Source organism: Notolabrus celidotus, chromosome 13 (genome assembly GCF_009762535.1).
Source record: "Notolabrus celidotus isolate fNotCel1 chromosome 13, fNotCel1.pri, whole genome shotgun sequence".
NCBI classification, from domain to species: Eukaryota; Metazoa; Chordata; class Actinopteri; order Labriformes; family Labridae; genus Notolabrus; species Notolabrus celidotus.
This window is the reverse complement of record NC_048284.1, coordinates 29,424,577-29,441,726: the sequence shown is the minus strand read 5'-3', so window position 1 is coordinate 29,441,726 and position 17,150 is coordinate 29,424,577. Positions and strand designations below refer to the sequence as shown.

Genomic DNA, 17,150 nt, shown 5'->3' with positions numbered 1-17,150 from the left:
GACTGACTGCCTTAATTAGCGGCACTCACTGAGAGACATTAATAAGTGTCCAACAAACCTGAGATGGAATATATTAGAGTTCCATTTTGGTCGACAGTGACATTTCTCATCAACTACCCCTCAGGTCTGTAATTTCACTGACTGAATGGTCTGAGCTCGTGATCTGTCACCCTGTGGTGGCGGCAGGAGGGAGACTGAGGAGCTCACACCTTCATCTGTTCATATTCATAGAAATGTGATCCAAACCCACACAGACACATGAAACATATCAAGAGTCTGTTTTTGCAAATCATCCCAAAAAATGTTTGAACAAATGGTTTCATTTTGTTAGATATCCAGATATTCATATTTTCACCTCTACACTGGAACAGGGGGAAGAAAATTTACATTTTGCTGCTCACAGCTGTGAAAACTGTTGGAAACAAGTATACAAGTATGTGCCTTTTAAATCCAGAGACCTGTGGTCAGTTGTTTTGATAGGCACCATTTCAGCTGTAAACCAGGCCGGACATTACTGATTTATTCATGACATAAGATCCAACTATTTTTGTCTAAATGTGCTCCAGTTTAACCAGAATAACTGCAAAAACTAATGACAGAAACTCAGTATTGGTCTCTCAATGACCTCTATGGTAAAAGACTATCTAAGCTTGACATGATAGGTTGTCTTTTCAACAGCTTACAACACCTCACAAGGTTTAATCCAAACTTAATAGAGATGTTTTTGTGCCTATACGATGCTGCCGATATTTCACAATGTAAACTGTATGTTCAAAGTGTTTGGGTCAGTATGTGTAGGCAAACAACATGTTACCAGCCAGGTGGGTACCAATGAATGTAGTCGAATGGAAGATCTTAAAAACTGGACATTTAAAGCTATACATATCTGTGTGGATTCATATGTAACTTGTGTTAACCAGAACTAAATGGACACAGAAAGCCATTATTTTGGACGTTTGAAGAATAAGGGCCCATGTCCACTCACAGCATTTTTTGTGCTAGCAGGAACCACAATCTAATTTTCTGAGGGTTTATCATTGGTGCCTACCATTGCAAGGTTAAGAAAGCTGTCCCAAGTCAAAAATAACAAAAATAATTGTATACATATTTTTACTACTATATTTTTATGACTGTATTTTACTAGGATTTCCTGGAAACGCTCTTCCATTTAGCTTTTACACTGTTAAGAACAAAATGAAAATTGAGTTTGATATGAATTGGTTTGATTTGATTTGATTCTGTTCTGGTAGTGACTCTTAAGTCTATTCTAAACCATTATATGTTTCATATTGTTTTTATTTGAGTCATTTTTTACAAAAACAATATAGAGGATATTTAAACACTACTCTCATAGTATATATTAGGAGAGCACAAAACCTCTAGGTTCATGGTTAATGTCTGACCAGCAGAGAAAAGAAGAGGAGAGGAGAGGAGGAAACAAGCGAGAAGTGTTAAAACACACGAGGAGCTGAGAGAAAGGGACGTCTAACAAATTGAAAAAAACAGACACAAAGCAACAACAAACCACTACACATTGTGAGCTTTGGTAGAGTTATATGACTGGTTGAGTGAGAAGAAAATACTAATGGGGAAAAGTCACAGGGAGGAAGACCTTATACAGGTGCTTGTTTGTATCTTTAGTGACTAGGTAATAAGTGGATAATGTATATAGAGAGATTAGTGAAATACGATCCCTTCAGGGAGGACTTGAGTAACAGAGCTGAACTAAATCAGTGTATGGAACCATCAGCTGTAGTTTTAACATTAAGTAGTAACCTTTACCACAGGTAGATGGTCGGGTCAGTTCAGCTGTAGCCTCCTGGACAGACTGTGAGTCTCTTTGCTTCCTTCTCTGGACAGATTTGATGACAGAGGGATCAGAATAATCCAAGCCATGCTGACATCCTGATAACTTTGCACATTTAAGACACGTAGCTGATCATTTCATCCACAGAGACTTGCAGCAGATTAACAGTTATTTGTCTTGCTTAAAGAAACTTTAACAGACCGTTGTGACGTGAACTAGTTATCTGTCAATCTAACCACTCAGCCATCCTGTCGCCAACATGTAAACATGCTGCAGAGTCTAGGCAAACATTTAAATGTCTGAACTTCCTGCTTCATGCCTGCAGAGATATCCTTATTTGTTTAGAGGATATCGCCAAATACACACACAAATTTAATATCCCAAGAACATTGATAAGGGTAACAATGCTTGGGGAAAGTTGTGAGGTGGCCAACTTCTGTGGAAAAAAAGAGAGTTGTCAAAAGTCTGTGCTGATAAATGAGAGCGGCTGACGTCTGCGAGAGAAAGAAGTTATTCCAAAAAGGTGAGGGTCTGTACCAGTCCCTCTCTGTGGAAGGTAAACAGCAGATTGACTGCCAAAAAAAGAGAAAATGTTGCCTCAATCTCTCTCTGCTGGCGCGCAGAGGTCTGAATAATTAAAGGCATGTCTGTGTCTGCTGCGGGGGAACACAGCCTATAGGATGAAGCTGAATGTGATTCAGCGCTCTCTTTTTAACTTCCACATATTCCCAACAGAGCCCGAAACATCTGAATGTTGCAACTTCTCTCACAGCTTTCAGAACGAAATAATATCTCTCTCTGCAAATGTTCCAAATTAATAACTGCATCCAAACACAAACAAACTAGGATGAAGACAGAGTTTCTGTGGAAATAAACAGACATAAAGAGCAGGGGAAAAGAAAGGAAGAGGTGGGGAAAAACAAGACATTCATGAAAAATGGAAATGCAATTAAAATACCAACAGAGGGAAAAAGTAGAAGTGTACTGTCTGTTTGAGATATAACATTGGTACAGAAAAGCTAATGCTAGTTAGCTATTTGTCTTCTCAGAGGTGGGACTTGTGTTCAAATAACTATTTAGGCTGTATTTGCCCTTTTTTTTTGCACTTTAAATTGTAGAAAAATACTTCACAAATATATTTCAAAAGACAGAGAGGATGAGGATGAGGAGAGGAATCAGTCCATCAAAAAGAGCAAAAGACTGCATTTCCCATGAGCACCATCACCCTCCGTGGTGAATGTGTCTCATTTGTTGTTGGAGCAAATGACTGAATACAGATCTTCTTTTTAATCCTACTTTTCTTTTTTGGACTACTTTTATCAGGATGCAGATTGATGAAGTCATGTGTTGATTTGTAGCTACGTCAAATTATTACCTGTAACGTGACAACAACTGAACTTTGTGACTCTGATTTATCGCCGTTAGCTAGCTTACAGAAGGTGAGCAGACGTACCAGTTTAATGTTACCCGTCACAGCCCCGGTGTCATGATGCTAGCTACGACGTCCCAATAAATGTCTGAATATCGTAAATGTGCACATGATTTAACTCTTTAGTCCTCAAAGAGCAGTGAAGCATTCACAGGCCGACATAAACATTAAATCCTGTTCATAGACATTTAGCTCTTTCAGCTAGCAGAGCCCTGGTTGTAGAGTTTCTCTGTCTGAAACTTCAACAGAAGTTCATCAGATCTGTTTGATAATCCTGCTCCAGTATCAGACATGAGGACTAAACCTTATGTCAAAAGAAAATTAACTTAAGAGAAAAAACTCCACCTGCTTGATAACTTGCTATTATTGACACTGACTGTTTTGCCTGTGTGTGATTTGTAGCTGCATGTTGCACGTTTCAGCTCAGAACTATTGCAGATCTTCATCTCTGTGATCCTCAGTATTGTCTTAAGGGTACGATATAATCTACAGTCTCAGACTCAGACAGCAGATGCACATGCTTTTCTGTTTATGCCACGTCTGAAATGCCCTCAGATGTGCAGACAGGCAGAGACTCGAGGACATGTTCAATAAGTTCAAAGAAGAAATGTCAAGAAATATATCTTTCATGTGTCTACATTCAGAACAAATCAAGGTCAGAATATTTTCTGTGTTTATTGAGCAAAATTGACTGAATACATGTTTGAATTTGTGATTCCATCTCTCAGGATGCAGACTGTAGGGATGAAATAACAATACGCAGAATACAAATGTAGGCACTTAAAGATCATTTCCACTGCAGACAAACTTTGACAAAAAGGAGCTCACGGAGAAGGAAGGTAGTACTTGCAAACAGGGGTACGTCATTGTTTGCTTAATTCCATTCATACAGTTTGCCGTTAAGAGTAAATCCAAGGTGCTGAAGATCTGCGTTACATCTGCAGTTATCAGCCCTTCAAACCCGGCTGGGCAAGGCCCTTTCTTGACTGCAGCGCTGCATGGATGTGTCCCTCTGTGTCCTTTCCAGCGCACTGAAACAGCCCGTTGCTCTGACAGGCTTCCTGCACCGAGAGAAAAGACCGTCCAACGGCTGCGATAGAGAGCGAGTGAAGGGGAAAGAGGCGACGCCAGCTTCTATGAGGGAGGGCTCGCTCAAGCATGGCAGATTCAGGGGGATTTAGGGAGCTCGTCTGCCAGCAATAAAAGGCTGAAACAGGATACTTGGTGAGATTAATTACCTAGATAGGCCACGATAATGCCATTTAAATGGGAAAGTAATTAAAGTGCACCTTCCATGAAAATTATTCATTGCTGACGGATTGGGTGACAGACAAATCAGGAGGCATTTACAGAAAAGCTACAGGTTAAGTGCTCCGAGCTGCTGCACTGAGACCACCACAGTTTTATTGCAGCTGTTGAATCTTACTGCTTTGCCCAGCTCTCATCAAATTACTGAGAGCATGTGGAGCGGGGGGGCTGTGGTGGTGAAAAGAAAGGGCTCCCAGGTAACGTAAAACCGGGGACAAATGCTACAAAGGAGGATCCGCTTAACTAGAAAATTACACTGGCTGGCACTGGTCATTGGGGACCGCTCAGAATCAATCAATCCTTCTGTTTAAGGCCACCATGGCAGATTAGAGCACAAAAAGGGATAAATCAATGGCCTCATTGTTCCCCAAGTGTTACTTTCACAAATGCGCTGAACAATATCCATTTAGTGATGATAAAGTGTCAATAAAGTGGTCGTATAGATTACGACCGAGGGGCTGGGGTATCAATTTGCACCTATAAACATGTGAAAACTAAATGATCTTGGAGGTAAATAATCATCGAATCATGCAACAAAGTCGGCTGTCTTCCAGACACTCAAGTGCTGCAGGACAGAGAAGCAGCCTCCGACTGAAGCAGCCAAACAAAACTGAAATATTTGCTTCTCACGCAATCCAAGGGCACAGAGGCTTTTCAGATCAAAGTAAAATGCTTAACTCACATTCTTGTGTGCCTCAATGCCTTTTTTTCCTCTTGCATTGAGAGATTGTACTGAAGGGAATTGCCCGTTGTTCTCTTTGAATGTTTAAGTAGGTTGAGGGAGACTTCAACATCATCCAACATTCACACAGTGCTGCACAACAAATGAAACGAAGAAAGGCTAAAAATAAACACGAGAGATAACTGCGGGCTGTTCTCTTAAATTCCTCTGATGTAAAATAAAAATGTGAAATGTTATCTTACACGAAGCCTGATTCCAATTCAATATTATGACTCTATCTTATCTTTTTTTGTTTTAAAACTGGCATTCCTGGTGTTCAGAACAAGCCAGTCTGAAGCTGCTTTCATAGACTCAACTCTGCATGTTTAACAGACAAGTCCAAACAACTTTATTATGAAACACAAGTTACCATGAGGGTTAAGCAGGGTGTGAGTTTTTACTCTTCAAGGCTTTAGGAGTAAATACATTCAATGAAAAAACTAAACCAAAACACTCCTCGTAGGTCCGTTTTAGTTTAGTTTTAAGTCCATGTAAAGTTTGATTGGTTATAAGACAGACTCAAGTTAAATTAGATGACCAACCACAGCAAACAAGCCCTTCAGAAACAAGACTTACAATTTCTATAATATCATTTTTAACGCTTGTAACCACCTTTAGGCAGTAGGTGTCAGACCAGACGACTTACCACCTTGATTTTAATTTTCACACTGAATCATGTAATCAAATGTTTAAGAAAGCAGCAGAAGACTTTTTGACAGAGCACACAGTTTTTATGTACAGGGCAAATCAGCAAAGAGATCAGAAGTACCGCTTTGTCCACAGGGGGCGCCAAAGTCAATAAAAATAGAAAGGTTCTCACAGGAGCTTTAACGAATGGAATCACTCAGATAACTGACACATAACTTTACTAGACTAAATCATAAAAAGTCGTAACTCTCACTTGTGGGCATCATAATTACCCCTAAATGCTGGTCAAATGTTTAAGCTGTAGTTCAGCCCCCTGCCACTAGCTGGAGCTGGAGCTCTTGTTAATGTATACCGCTCTGATGCTCTACTACCTGGATTTAAACAAACGCAGATGACAGATGCCATCTCGTAGCACTGCATTGTTTAGTATGTTGATCTAGTAAATGGGGATAAAGTTGTATGTAGGTTGTGTCTGGATAAACGGACATATAACCACTCCACCAGAGGAATTAGGAACCAGCACAGGCATGTGGACGTTAAGTCCTAGGTGGACTGAAGGCTGGTGTTGCTAGCTCTGCTAACTTTAGCTACACTTATTTACCTGCATACTCTTTGATCTTGTGTTTAGCTTAGCAATTTTGACTGTTTTCTGAGTGTGGCCTCACTCGTATATCAGTCAGGTAGTCAGGATTCAAATATCTGTTTAAAAAACTTGGAAATAAGTTGCTTTTGATCACCCCGAGTTTGAATAAACTCCATTCTCCCAGTTGTAACCAACGGAGTAAACTTTTGTTTGCCCCCCGTTGTGCTTCTAAAGGAAGACTGTATGTTCAGTCTATAACATCATGTGACTTTAAAATGACTATCAGAGCAAAACGCTGGAGGTTAGCATCTAGAAACGACTCTGCAGGGGTCACATAGATGGTCATATTTGAATGGTCACTGACCAAGCTGCCTTTCAAACTATTTGAGAATAAGAACAGGCTGATATTTTGAGAAAGATGAACTCAGATATGTAATGTACTCAGGGTTATAACAGGTCTTCAAACAAAGATGTAACCTTTCAGATGATGTCTGTATTTGACTCAGTGTTTTGGAATGAAGATCACGGCCTTGGAGGCGTTCTGAGGCAACTCCAGTCAGACTTACAGCGGTCTAAATAATCTGCCTGAGTCTCTCTCCTGTTTTCTGCTCTGACTCACCCATAGAGCCTGTGAATACGTTAAAGCACATCTCAACTATTGTAAAAGCTGCTATCTGAGTGTAACAGGCTTTGTGCTGCTGGCTAACACAAGCAGTCGACATTCAAATCAATTTCCACAGGCTCTTCCTTTCACTCATTACATTGTTTATACCTCTTGCTGATCGCACCTAAACCCCATTTCGATGGTCTTGAGCTGGATGCACACACACTCACACACTACACACACACACTACACACAGACACAAGCGCAGGTCCTGCTGCCTTTCCCATAACTAATTTCAAATCCTATTTCTGTGCCCTTCTCCACAGTGTTTTTTCTGGCTCAGAGATGTGAACAGCAGCTTGAATAAATATTAATGGTTATTCTATGAGCAGTGCCCACTCACAAGTGTGCTGGAAGAACAAAAGGCCTTGTTTACAAGTGCGCTTGAGGAAAGCGAAGGCACAGAGAGCCTCCGAGGGCCTCCGAGAGCGCCTGTGTGCCACTATTGACTCACAATGGAGTGCTGATTGAAACACACTCTTAACTTCCAGCGTATGGCGATGGTGAAGACGGCAAAAACCAGATCATGATAGATTTCTATTCAGATGCTGCGATGACGACGCAGTCGTAGAAATCAAGCCCAGGAACCAGCAGTCTGTACTTAAACTCATTTAAGACAGAGCTGAGAGGTAATTAGGTTTCTGGGAACAATAAGTACTCAGCACCTTGTGCAGCTTCAGCCACGCTCCAGACATTTCCTTTGGTGTAATTAGGGGAGGTGTGAATTCCTCATCAGATGGATCACCATCTGCATTCACACACCGCGTGTTCATTCCCCCACTCCCCAGCTACGAGTCCATGTTCATGCTGATTATCAAGCAGGAGGTGGAGACGAGGAGGGATGGAGCAGTGAGCCTCTTTTTTCTGAATTTCTTTCAGTGCTACAGGCTCCGGCACCTCACCACGCAGAGGTTAATCAATTCTGAATGATGAGCCATAAAAGCTTTAATAATGCAGTCATCCTCTAATGAGTGGTCCTGCATGCTTGCTCAGGAAGGACCGATTGTTTTAGGAAGCTCCGATGTTCCAATTACAAAGCGCTCAAGCATTCCCTAACTGCCCGGAGAGCTCTGGACACAGTGAGGGTCCAGTGAGCAGGACAATGAGCCCTGCAGCATGCAGCTAATGTCTGCTCCAGATGGGAAACAAGAGAGACCCATCACACGGACATTGAGTCAAACTAATGCCGGGTATTGACTTGCACTCCAGCAGCAACATGGAGGGGTTTTAGATGTAGCTCAATCAAGTCTGTCAGACCTCGGGTCCCGGCTCTGAGCTGCTCTGCTTCCTAAATCAAATAATCAACAAAGGCTCTGATTATGATCTCAGACAACTTTCTTTTTTTCCTATCATCGCTCTTCATCCTTCACCAAATCACTCTCCTTTTTCAAAGAGAAAGGCAACTTGATGGCAGTTACCATTGGCAGTATTTAGTAGCTTTGGATGAAGCTAGTGTGCATTATATCTGGACGACCACGTCAGATATCCAGGCCGAGACTTTCTCCTTTGACATTGTTCACTGTTCCCAGTCTTGGGAGCAACTTGAGACACAAGAATAGAGCTGGAGTAAAGAGAAGTTGTCCAATACCTGGCTGTCAACTTCACTTTTATCTGTTTAAAGAAAACAGTAAAACTTAAAATGTTGTTCGCCATGGTGGATGAGTTCTAGGATATCATTTCGACCAATGTCTCCCGTTTCTTTTTGCACTCAAAGCAGAAATGTTCCTGCATATAAGACATATTTGTCAATTTAACTTGGAATAAAGGTGAAACCACAATGCTTACGCCAATGAAAACCATGTCTAACACCTAGGGGTATCCTTTCAGGTCAAAGGTTATTTAACAATGGTTAGTTTGACACATTAAACCTATGAGGAGCGTCGTCACACTCCTGATCAGTCTGGGATTTCTCTTAGACGCCTTTATTGGACATATAGATATTTTGAGGGATTTGGGGGACAATGTAGAATATAAATCATCTAAAGTCATTCTCTAGCTCAGGAAAAGCTCCTCAGAGAAAGAGTCAAATTGGTAACGGCATTAAAGAGTGTGTTTTTTCAAGCAGAAATCTGCATCATTTTCTCTATTAGATGAGATTCATCCAGAGATCAGTTATGGCCACACTGACCTCTTATTAAGAATCTTATTCCACTCACATCTTCCATGCATGAAACAACTCTAATAAACCTGTGCCGCCATTCATCTGCACGTTTGATTTATTCTTTTCACTGCTATCTTCTGTAATTTCAGCCTTCATTCGGAGGTTTTATTACGTCCCAGACCCGGCACATGAACAGATGGGGTGGGTCACCCTGCACTGAAGAGCTGCTAACCCTGAAGGAATTTGATTAGTCTGGGTTTCAAAGAGGGGTTTGGTGTTGCATCATGGTCTAAATAGTGCTTCAGAGAAAAGTCCGATCGAGCCCTGCGTTAGACTGGGGGAAACAAGACACCTCCGTCATTTTAAAATGAGAGCCAGCTGATTTAGTAACGATTGAGTATCAAACTAAATAAATGGATCCACAGATTGATCTCCACCTGACCTACTCTGGCCAATTTCACTGATTACAGTGTTATAGCTCTTTAATGGTGGCCACTCACTCAAAATAATAAACACGACACCATCTTGGCCAAGCACGCCACTCTCTTTCAAAGGCTAATGGCTAAAATATTCCACACGGTTAACTGAGTAATTGTCTGTTGTCAACATGCCACGTGTAATTATGAGTGACTCTAAAAGAGCATGTGTTAATTGTTTTTTCCTGGCTTTTTCCTGCAGGTCGTCCTCTTCCCTCCATCCTTGTGTCCTTGGCCAGGCAACCCCTCGGCACATTCCAGCGCGTGTCTCTGTCATGAAGCGAGCTGCACGAAATGCATCATCCCCCAATGCTACATCCCACACACACCCAGTCAACTAAACGCCTCCTTCCCTCCCAGATACAAACCCACTTAATGACTGTTTGATCAACTGTTTTGGTAGCAAAGCACAGCCTCCAGAGACGTGTCAGGGTTTGGCGAGAAATGTCAGGTGAGCGGCTTTATTTCACGTTAATATGAGGTTTTATATCAAGCGTGAGCTTCAGAGCTCTCTGTGCACTTTCCTTTAATCACCATAGTCAGAACAGTCTTTCGGGCCAACTGTGTTTCATGGATGCTCGAGCATGAAAGAGGAATCTTGTTGGGTGGATCCATAGAAATAATGAATAAAAAAGGCTTTGGAGTTTGTCACTGCAAAATACAGCATTTTAATTACGTTCGATTCCCCCGAGGCCGAGCTGCAAATACAGAACTTGCTCTTTAGATACCGCTGGGAGTCTGCATCATTGCTAAGCTAATCGTGTTTGCCACTGTAGTGATACACACATTAAATTCATCTGGATATATTATGGATCATATCAGACTGTGGTCATTAATGCTAATGGGGAATCATTACTGTAGTTTGCATGTGAGAGGTTTTCAAATTAAACTGTCACTCGTCATGTTATTGAGCTCTCAGCAGGAGCGAGAGCCGAGCTGGGCACAGACCGGCGGGAGCCGAACATTCTGCTACCTAAGCTTAAAAGATGAACTTATTCAGTTACTGTCTGGGAGTCAGAGATGAAGATCGATACAAACTTCATGACTCTGAGTGGAGCATGGTTAGCCTAGCATTGAGGCTAGCAATTTTATAGACCAGTCCCTTAAATGTAAACTACAGAGCGCACTACAGACATAATAAAGCATACATAACTCTGTTTCAAACTTGAAACTTTTTCACTTTGACTCTGGGATCAGATGTAGAAAAACTTTTCAGAGATGGCTGCCATCTTGTTTTTGACACCTTGTATTGTGCTTCTGCTACCACAAGTGTTTGAAACCAAGGTAAATGGGTCTCAACTGAGGCAGATTTTGGGCCTGATTCCATCCTTCTCACAAAAGTTGTTTTAAGTCCCTTGATCTTCATAGTTGGTGAAGTAAATCTCAGTTTTACTGTAATGTGGTACCTCTGTATGAGAAAGCACGACTGCAGAATGACTAATAAGATCAAACGTGTCCATAGTTTGCATTAAATGTGTTTGTGGGTTTTAAAAAGAGTCATGCCAAAAGATTCCCTCTGCATCTTGAATTCATATCTACCTCTCAGCTGTAGCTCTGTTTTCAACACACAGATATGAGACTGACGTCAATCCCCTCATCTAACTCTTGGAAATAAGATAATTGTTTGGTTTCCATAACTGTTGAGTCCTTACTCAACAAGATGTCGACCTTCCTGCTATCAGAACTTCACTTTTCCTTCAGCAGTGACTGAATTAACAAGTGCTTTCACCCCTCAGAGCCAACATGATGTATAAAATCTTGTTCTTACCTGCTTGGCCGGTAGCGATGCTAACAGCGGCAAACAGCCTCTGCGTGCGGCTCAGGTCTGACACCCCGTTGACAGCCTCCACCTCAAAAGTGTAGTTGGCGTGGGCGAGCAGGTCCATGATGGTCAGATAAGTGTCCACTAATCCTGACTGTGCTGGGGAGAATCCCACATTGGGCCCACAGGGTACACACTCCTCGGGCTCCCAGCTGCAACGCCGGCATATAACCCTGTAGGTGACGTCGTTACGGCCACCGGTGTCGGCCGGCGGGCCCCATTCCAGGCTGACGGTGGTCTGGTTGATGTTGTAGACCAGGTTCTGTGGCGCTGAGGGAGGTCCTGTCAGAGGTGGACACAGAGGAAGCCAGAATTAAATAACTGGGTGCCAGGGAAAGTGACAGCCAAGAATGTGCATTGACTGGATCTGTGCTTTCACTGTTCTCAGAGAGAGAGAGAGTAAGAAAATAACGAAAAAACGGTACAGGACATGCCAGCTCCCGCCCTCGAGCCAGAGACTCACACTCAATTATAATAAGACTCAGATCCAGAAAAAAAAGGAGTACAGGTACACTGAGAGGAAGTCTGCTCTGGCAGGCACCAAGGTCAGCGTTAGAGGGCTGTGAAATCAAAGAGTGCAGCCCAGAGTTTCAAAGGAGAAATAATTTCACAGTCAGAGTTCATGCAACACAGTGTTTATGTCTTTATTTTTACTGCCAGAGCACACCCACCTGACTCACCGCCTGCTATTCCACCAACATCTAACCCTCACCATCCTGCACGCTGTGAAGTCTAATGATGATCATGAGATTTCATAAGTCAGAAATCAGCTCCTCTTAAATGCAGACGTGTAATAATATTTCAGAACTTACAACCATGACTCATGATTCAAAAGGATGAAGAGTGGACAGTATGTCCAGAAAGACATGGTGTTAAAACTGATGTTTTATGGTTGGGAGTAATGTTAGTCTGTCAGCTGCAGAAAGAAGAACTTCCAGTGGATGTGGGGGTCACATCAGCATTAACACAGCCCATAATGGACACAATGTAAACCTCTGTCTGAAGAGATATGCAGGAGCAGTTATTTGAAGTACATATTAGTGATTTAGATTCCAAATATTTAAAAATGGAGCCAAGGTTTACAAACTGTGGGATTTCCCTTTAAGGCCGCCTCATAATTTAAATCTGAAACAACCTGATGTTTTTTTTACAGTGTACTCATGCGTGCAAAAATAGCTGATGATTCATCCAGATGGACCGAGGGCTTTGTTTACATAGCGATTGTTAGCAGCATAAAATCTGCAGCTGTTATGGAAATGATTGAGACATGGTAACATGGTCAAACAAATGCTTAGCAGGCAATCAGAAGCCACAGACAGCCACTCTCCACGTTCTCCTGTCCTCTGGAGATATACAACCAGCCCAGCTGGAGACAGTGAGTTTTCTTAGGAAGGTATATCAAACAGACAGCGGGACACTCAAAGTTTATGTCCTCCAAAAAAGACTCCAAGAGGGACTCACTCGGAATTTATGGACTAGATTTAAACCTGGATTATCACCGCTCTGTAACTGCCTGATACAATTTCTGGTGACATACTATAACAACCAGCACCACGGCTTCAGGAGCACACAGGACCACAAACCATTTGCCTGTAAATGTTCTTATAATGGCAAAGAGATTATCCCATCTCGTAAAACAATGAATAACAAATTGCTGCTTTCATCTTTCAGATTCCAGACTGTTGGTTTTTACAGCCCAGATGTTGGAATAAATAAACTCCCCGTATCGCAGTAAAGATTATATGACTTGTATTCTTTGTTTATGAACATCCTCGTTTTGTTCTCTGGGAGATTTAAACTCCTCTTTTTTCATAAGAAGTCTTCTTTGGAGGTAATCTTTGGGAGGAACCCCTCAACTCATTAAATTTGTCACAACAAAACAGGTCATGCATATGCAGAGCATCAAAACAGCTATCACAATATTCTGGCTCATTAACACAGCACTTAGTTGTTTTTCCCTGTTCCACCCATTAAAAGCGGGGGGCTCGACGCGCTCAGACATCCATATTCATGATTATCGGGGGGAGATAAGAGACAGACTGTGGACGGGGAAGATGAAAGAGCCACCTGTGGCAGGTGAAGTGGAGGAGAGTGACTGCTGATAGCGCCACTCGACTCCAGCCTTGGCACTGACACTCGACCCTCGCTCTCAATCTTCCTCATGAACGAAGGGAAGGTGTGCACAAAGACGCCATGCACGTAATCACACACACACACACCTCCCACCTCCCTGCCTGAACCTCATGGCTCTTTTATTCCTGCATGTTCACGGCCACAGTCAACCACACTGATAACATCTCATTCTGCTCGTGCCAGTCTCGTTGTGGTCTCAGGTGCTACACATCAAAGCGCTGATTTCTCAAACAAAGGGAAATGAGATTAGACCCACTCTGGATCTGCGTGACCTTTGTCTTTGGTCTTGTTTTTCTCTCGCATGCTACCCCGCGAGCTTCGTCCTTCTTCCTCCTGAGACCTCAGCATGCTTCACACGGAGTGCACGTCGGATCGTATAACGTCGACACTCTGAAACTCTCTTTCCTCTCGCAGAACTGGAGCTGAGTAAGACGAGTTTTCTAACTTTCCTCACAGAAAATCCAACGTATGAAGAGCTGCGCGAGACGACAGAGTGTTCTGTTAATCTTTCTGTACCTTTTGTCAGTTTTTTTTGGGATGCATGATTTATACTGTACTAAGCCCCCTGTTGTTTGCTTTGTATCTGCTCCCCCTGGGATGTCTTATAAGAACTTTTAAGGATGTCTATTATCATTGTTATGCTGATGACATTCAGCTGTACATGTCTTTGAAACCTGGAAATGTCTCTAAATTGTCTGTTTTACTTGACTGTGTAAATTGTGTAAAAACTTGGATGGCACATCATTTTCTCCAGTTGAACACTAAAAACTGAAGGTGACAGTGCTTTCTGAGGTTGTTGCTCCACAACTTTGGAACAGTCTTCTTCCAGAACAGAGAGCTGTGGACAGTGTGGATATTTTTAAAAAGCAGTTTAAAAACAATTTGTTTAGACAAGCACTTTGTTAGGCCTGCTCTGGAAAAGTGCTATATAAATAAACTCTATTATTATTATTATTATTATTATTATTATTATTATTATTATTATTATTATTATTATTATTATTATTATTATTTCAGTTCAAATAATAATTGTTTAAAATACAAACATGCAAAAATATCTCAGAAATAATTTCAATGTCTGTGATCAGGCGCAAGTTATTAGCAATTATTAAAGAATCGACCTTGTGCATCAATATCTTTATTTATAAGCAAAGTGCCATGTCTGCAATACCTTGAACTGTCTACTTCTTTATGATAAGAATTGCAAAAATAATTTTAACAGTCCCCTGACACACCAAATTTCTGATGGACGCACAACCAATCACAAATTGTTGCACTTTAAGTTAAATCCAGTGATACTAAGCACTGAATTTAAACCTTGGATTATTTGGGAAACATCCAATTTAGTCGATAGACACAAGGTTTGTTTTTTTTGTAATCTTGCACAAGAAAAGAAACCTTGTGAAAACACAATTTCTTTTTATCATGTGTTCAAACAGTCTTCTCCACAGAAAAGTATGATAGTCTCAAGTAATAATGGATTAAATGTCTTTTTGGCCCAAACCTGCCACTATTGTCCAGTGTTAACCACATACTAAGTATTGATGCACATCCAATGCTACCTATATCTTTTTTTTATAAAAGCTACGTAGGTGAATTTATTGGAAATCACGTCCTGTGTCTTACATATTTATCTGTCCTAACTTGGCATGCAGCCCCACGCCTGCAACACTGATTTCAGGGTTCTACCTGGATACCAATATCGTTCAGCTGAGGAGGCTGCCTGGAGGTAATAAGTGAGACAGTGTTCCCTTAAATGCTTTTGAGGAAGGCTGAAAGTGTACGATATGTCACATCAGGACTACAAAGACGCTCCACAGACAGAGCTTGTAGGAAGCTGAGGGCACACGGCTACAGAGACTGTTGCAAAGCTTTCAAGTGTGTCCACTTCTAACAGGAACACACACTTTTTATTTTGGCCACAGTACCAGGACACATAATATGACCCAGTTTGTTTGAAGCATTCTGAACCCTTCTTCTCTTTCTTCTCCTCCTGCCGTGGCGTCACTTTGTGTCTCTGAATACGTTCTGTCTGGACACAGAAATATGAAGCCACCACTTCACCTGCAGCACAGATTTGCACCACATCCTGAGCCCTCCACTGTCTGTCTGTCTGTCTGCTCATCCTGATAGCTTAAGGGCCTGTCGCTCTGCCTCTTCTTTTTACTCTTTTTTTTTTTTCTGTCTCTCACTCCCCCACTCTGTCTTATCTCTCCGTGTTCTCTCCTCTCACCCCTCCTCCCAGTCAAGTTTCATTTCACGGATTAGCCTGCCAGAGCCCCCACAGCCTGAAATGTCTCAATCACTTGCTAGCTTCCCTCTGCTGCTGCCACTGTGAAAAAGCATGAGCGAGCGTGTGTGTGTGTCTGTGTGTGTGTGTGAGAGTGAGTTTGTGTGAGTGTTGTGCGTAGATATGTGCATGCACAGTTTATGTTTTCTGCTGTAACATTTGCATCCCTACATCGAGCAGATTTGAAAGCAGAACCTGTGATTCTGTGGAATAAACAAAGATCTCAAACGTGTGACGGTGGTGAGAAACAGCCTGCGATGCTCAGAAGTGTCCACTTCAGCTCATGATTGACCACACAGAAAAAAAAAGCACAGCAGCTGATAATTTTTAGGTCATGCTCTGCAACTCGTCTCCACTCCGTGCATGGTTGTGAGACCTGAGTAAATCCGAGCTTAGGAGAGAAGAATCCGGCGCTTATCGGCCTTGAGAGGTGCTCGGGGCTGCCTTAACCCTCCACAGCCTATTAGCTGACTGGGCTCTAATTGGGGAGCGGTGGGGAGAGGGGCGGCAGGGGTGAGTGGTATTCAAATCACCCATGAGGTAATCCTCACTCTACAAATGTGTGTTGTGACCCCGTGACCCAGCTTCTAATGATGTGGCTGCAGGAAAAACCTGTAAGGGAAGCCATGCGGAAGAGCAGGAGAGCTCAGGGAAGAGGATTTTGTGAATGGTCAAACTGTGGGCGTGTTGTCTTTATCGTTAGAGGGGCACCGGCTGCAAAAACCAGAACAAGTCAGGCAATAGTTCCAGTCACAATGTTTTGTGCATAACTCCTTTGTAATTCTTCATGTCAGTTTTTCAAATGAGCTAAGAGATTGGATGTTAAAACAGTCACTCCCTCCTCTTAAATCATCACTGGAACATGTCTCACAAACTGCACGTCTCTGATCTCTCTCAGGGACGGTGTGATACTCCCACACTGCCCACACTTCCTTTCACATTTGACCATGAGAACAGAGTGTGCTCGTGTGAACCTCTCCTCTGAATCAGCAATCGGGTACGAGCTTGCAGCATTAAACTGATGTTATAAAGATGCAGGTGAACATCCACCACTGACATCTCTGCATGGCACTTCAATTGCAGATGGTAGACGTCTGTCAGCAGGGCAAACATCGGCAGATTCTGACATTTCACCAACACCTCAGTGCATCCCTGCTCATCTTAGATG

General features: G+C 42.2%; 1 protein-coding gene across 3 annotated transcripts in view; it reads right to left on the bottom strand.

Annotated features, from left to right (window-relative positions):
- The window catches only part of epha7 (eph receptor A7), a 118,162-nt gene that overhangs the window by 64,781 nt on the left and 36,231 nt on the right, over positions 1–17,150 (bottom strand). For all 3 annotated transcript variants that reach the window (XM_034699880.1, XM_034699881.1, XM_034699882.1), the window contains exon 5: positions 11,506–11,841. In XM_034699880.1, coding sequence (XP_034555771.1) covers positions 11,506–11,841 — 336 coding nt within the window. The remainder of the gene's footprint in view (positions 1–11,505; positions 11,842–17,150) is intronic.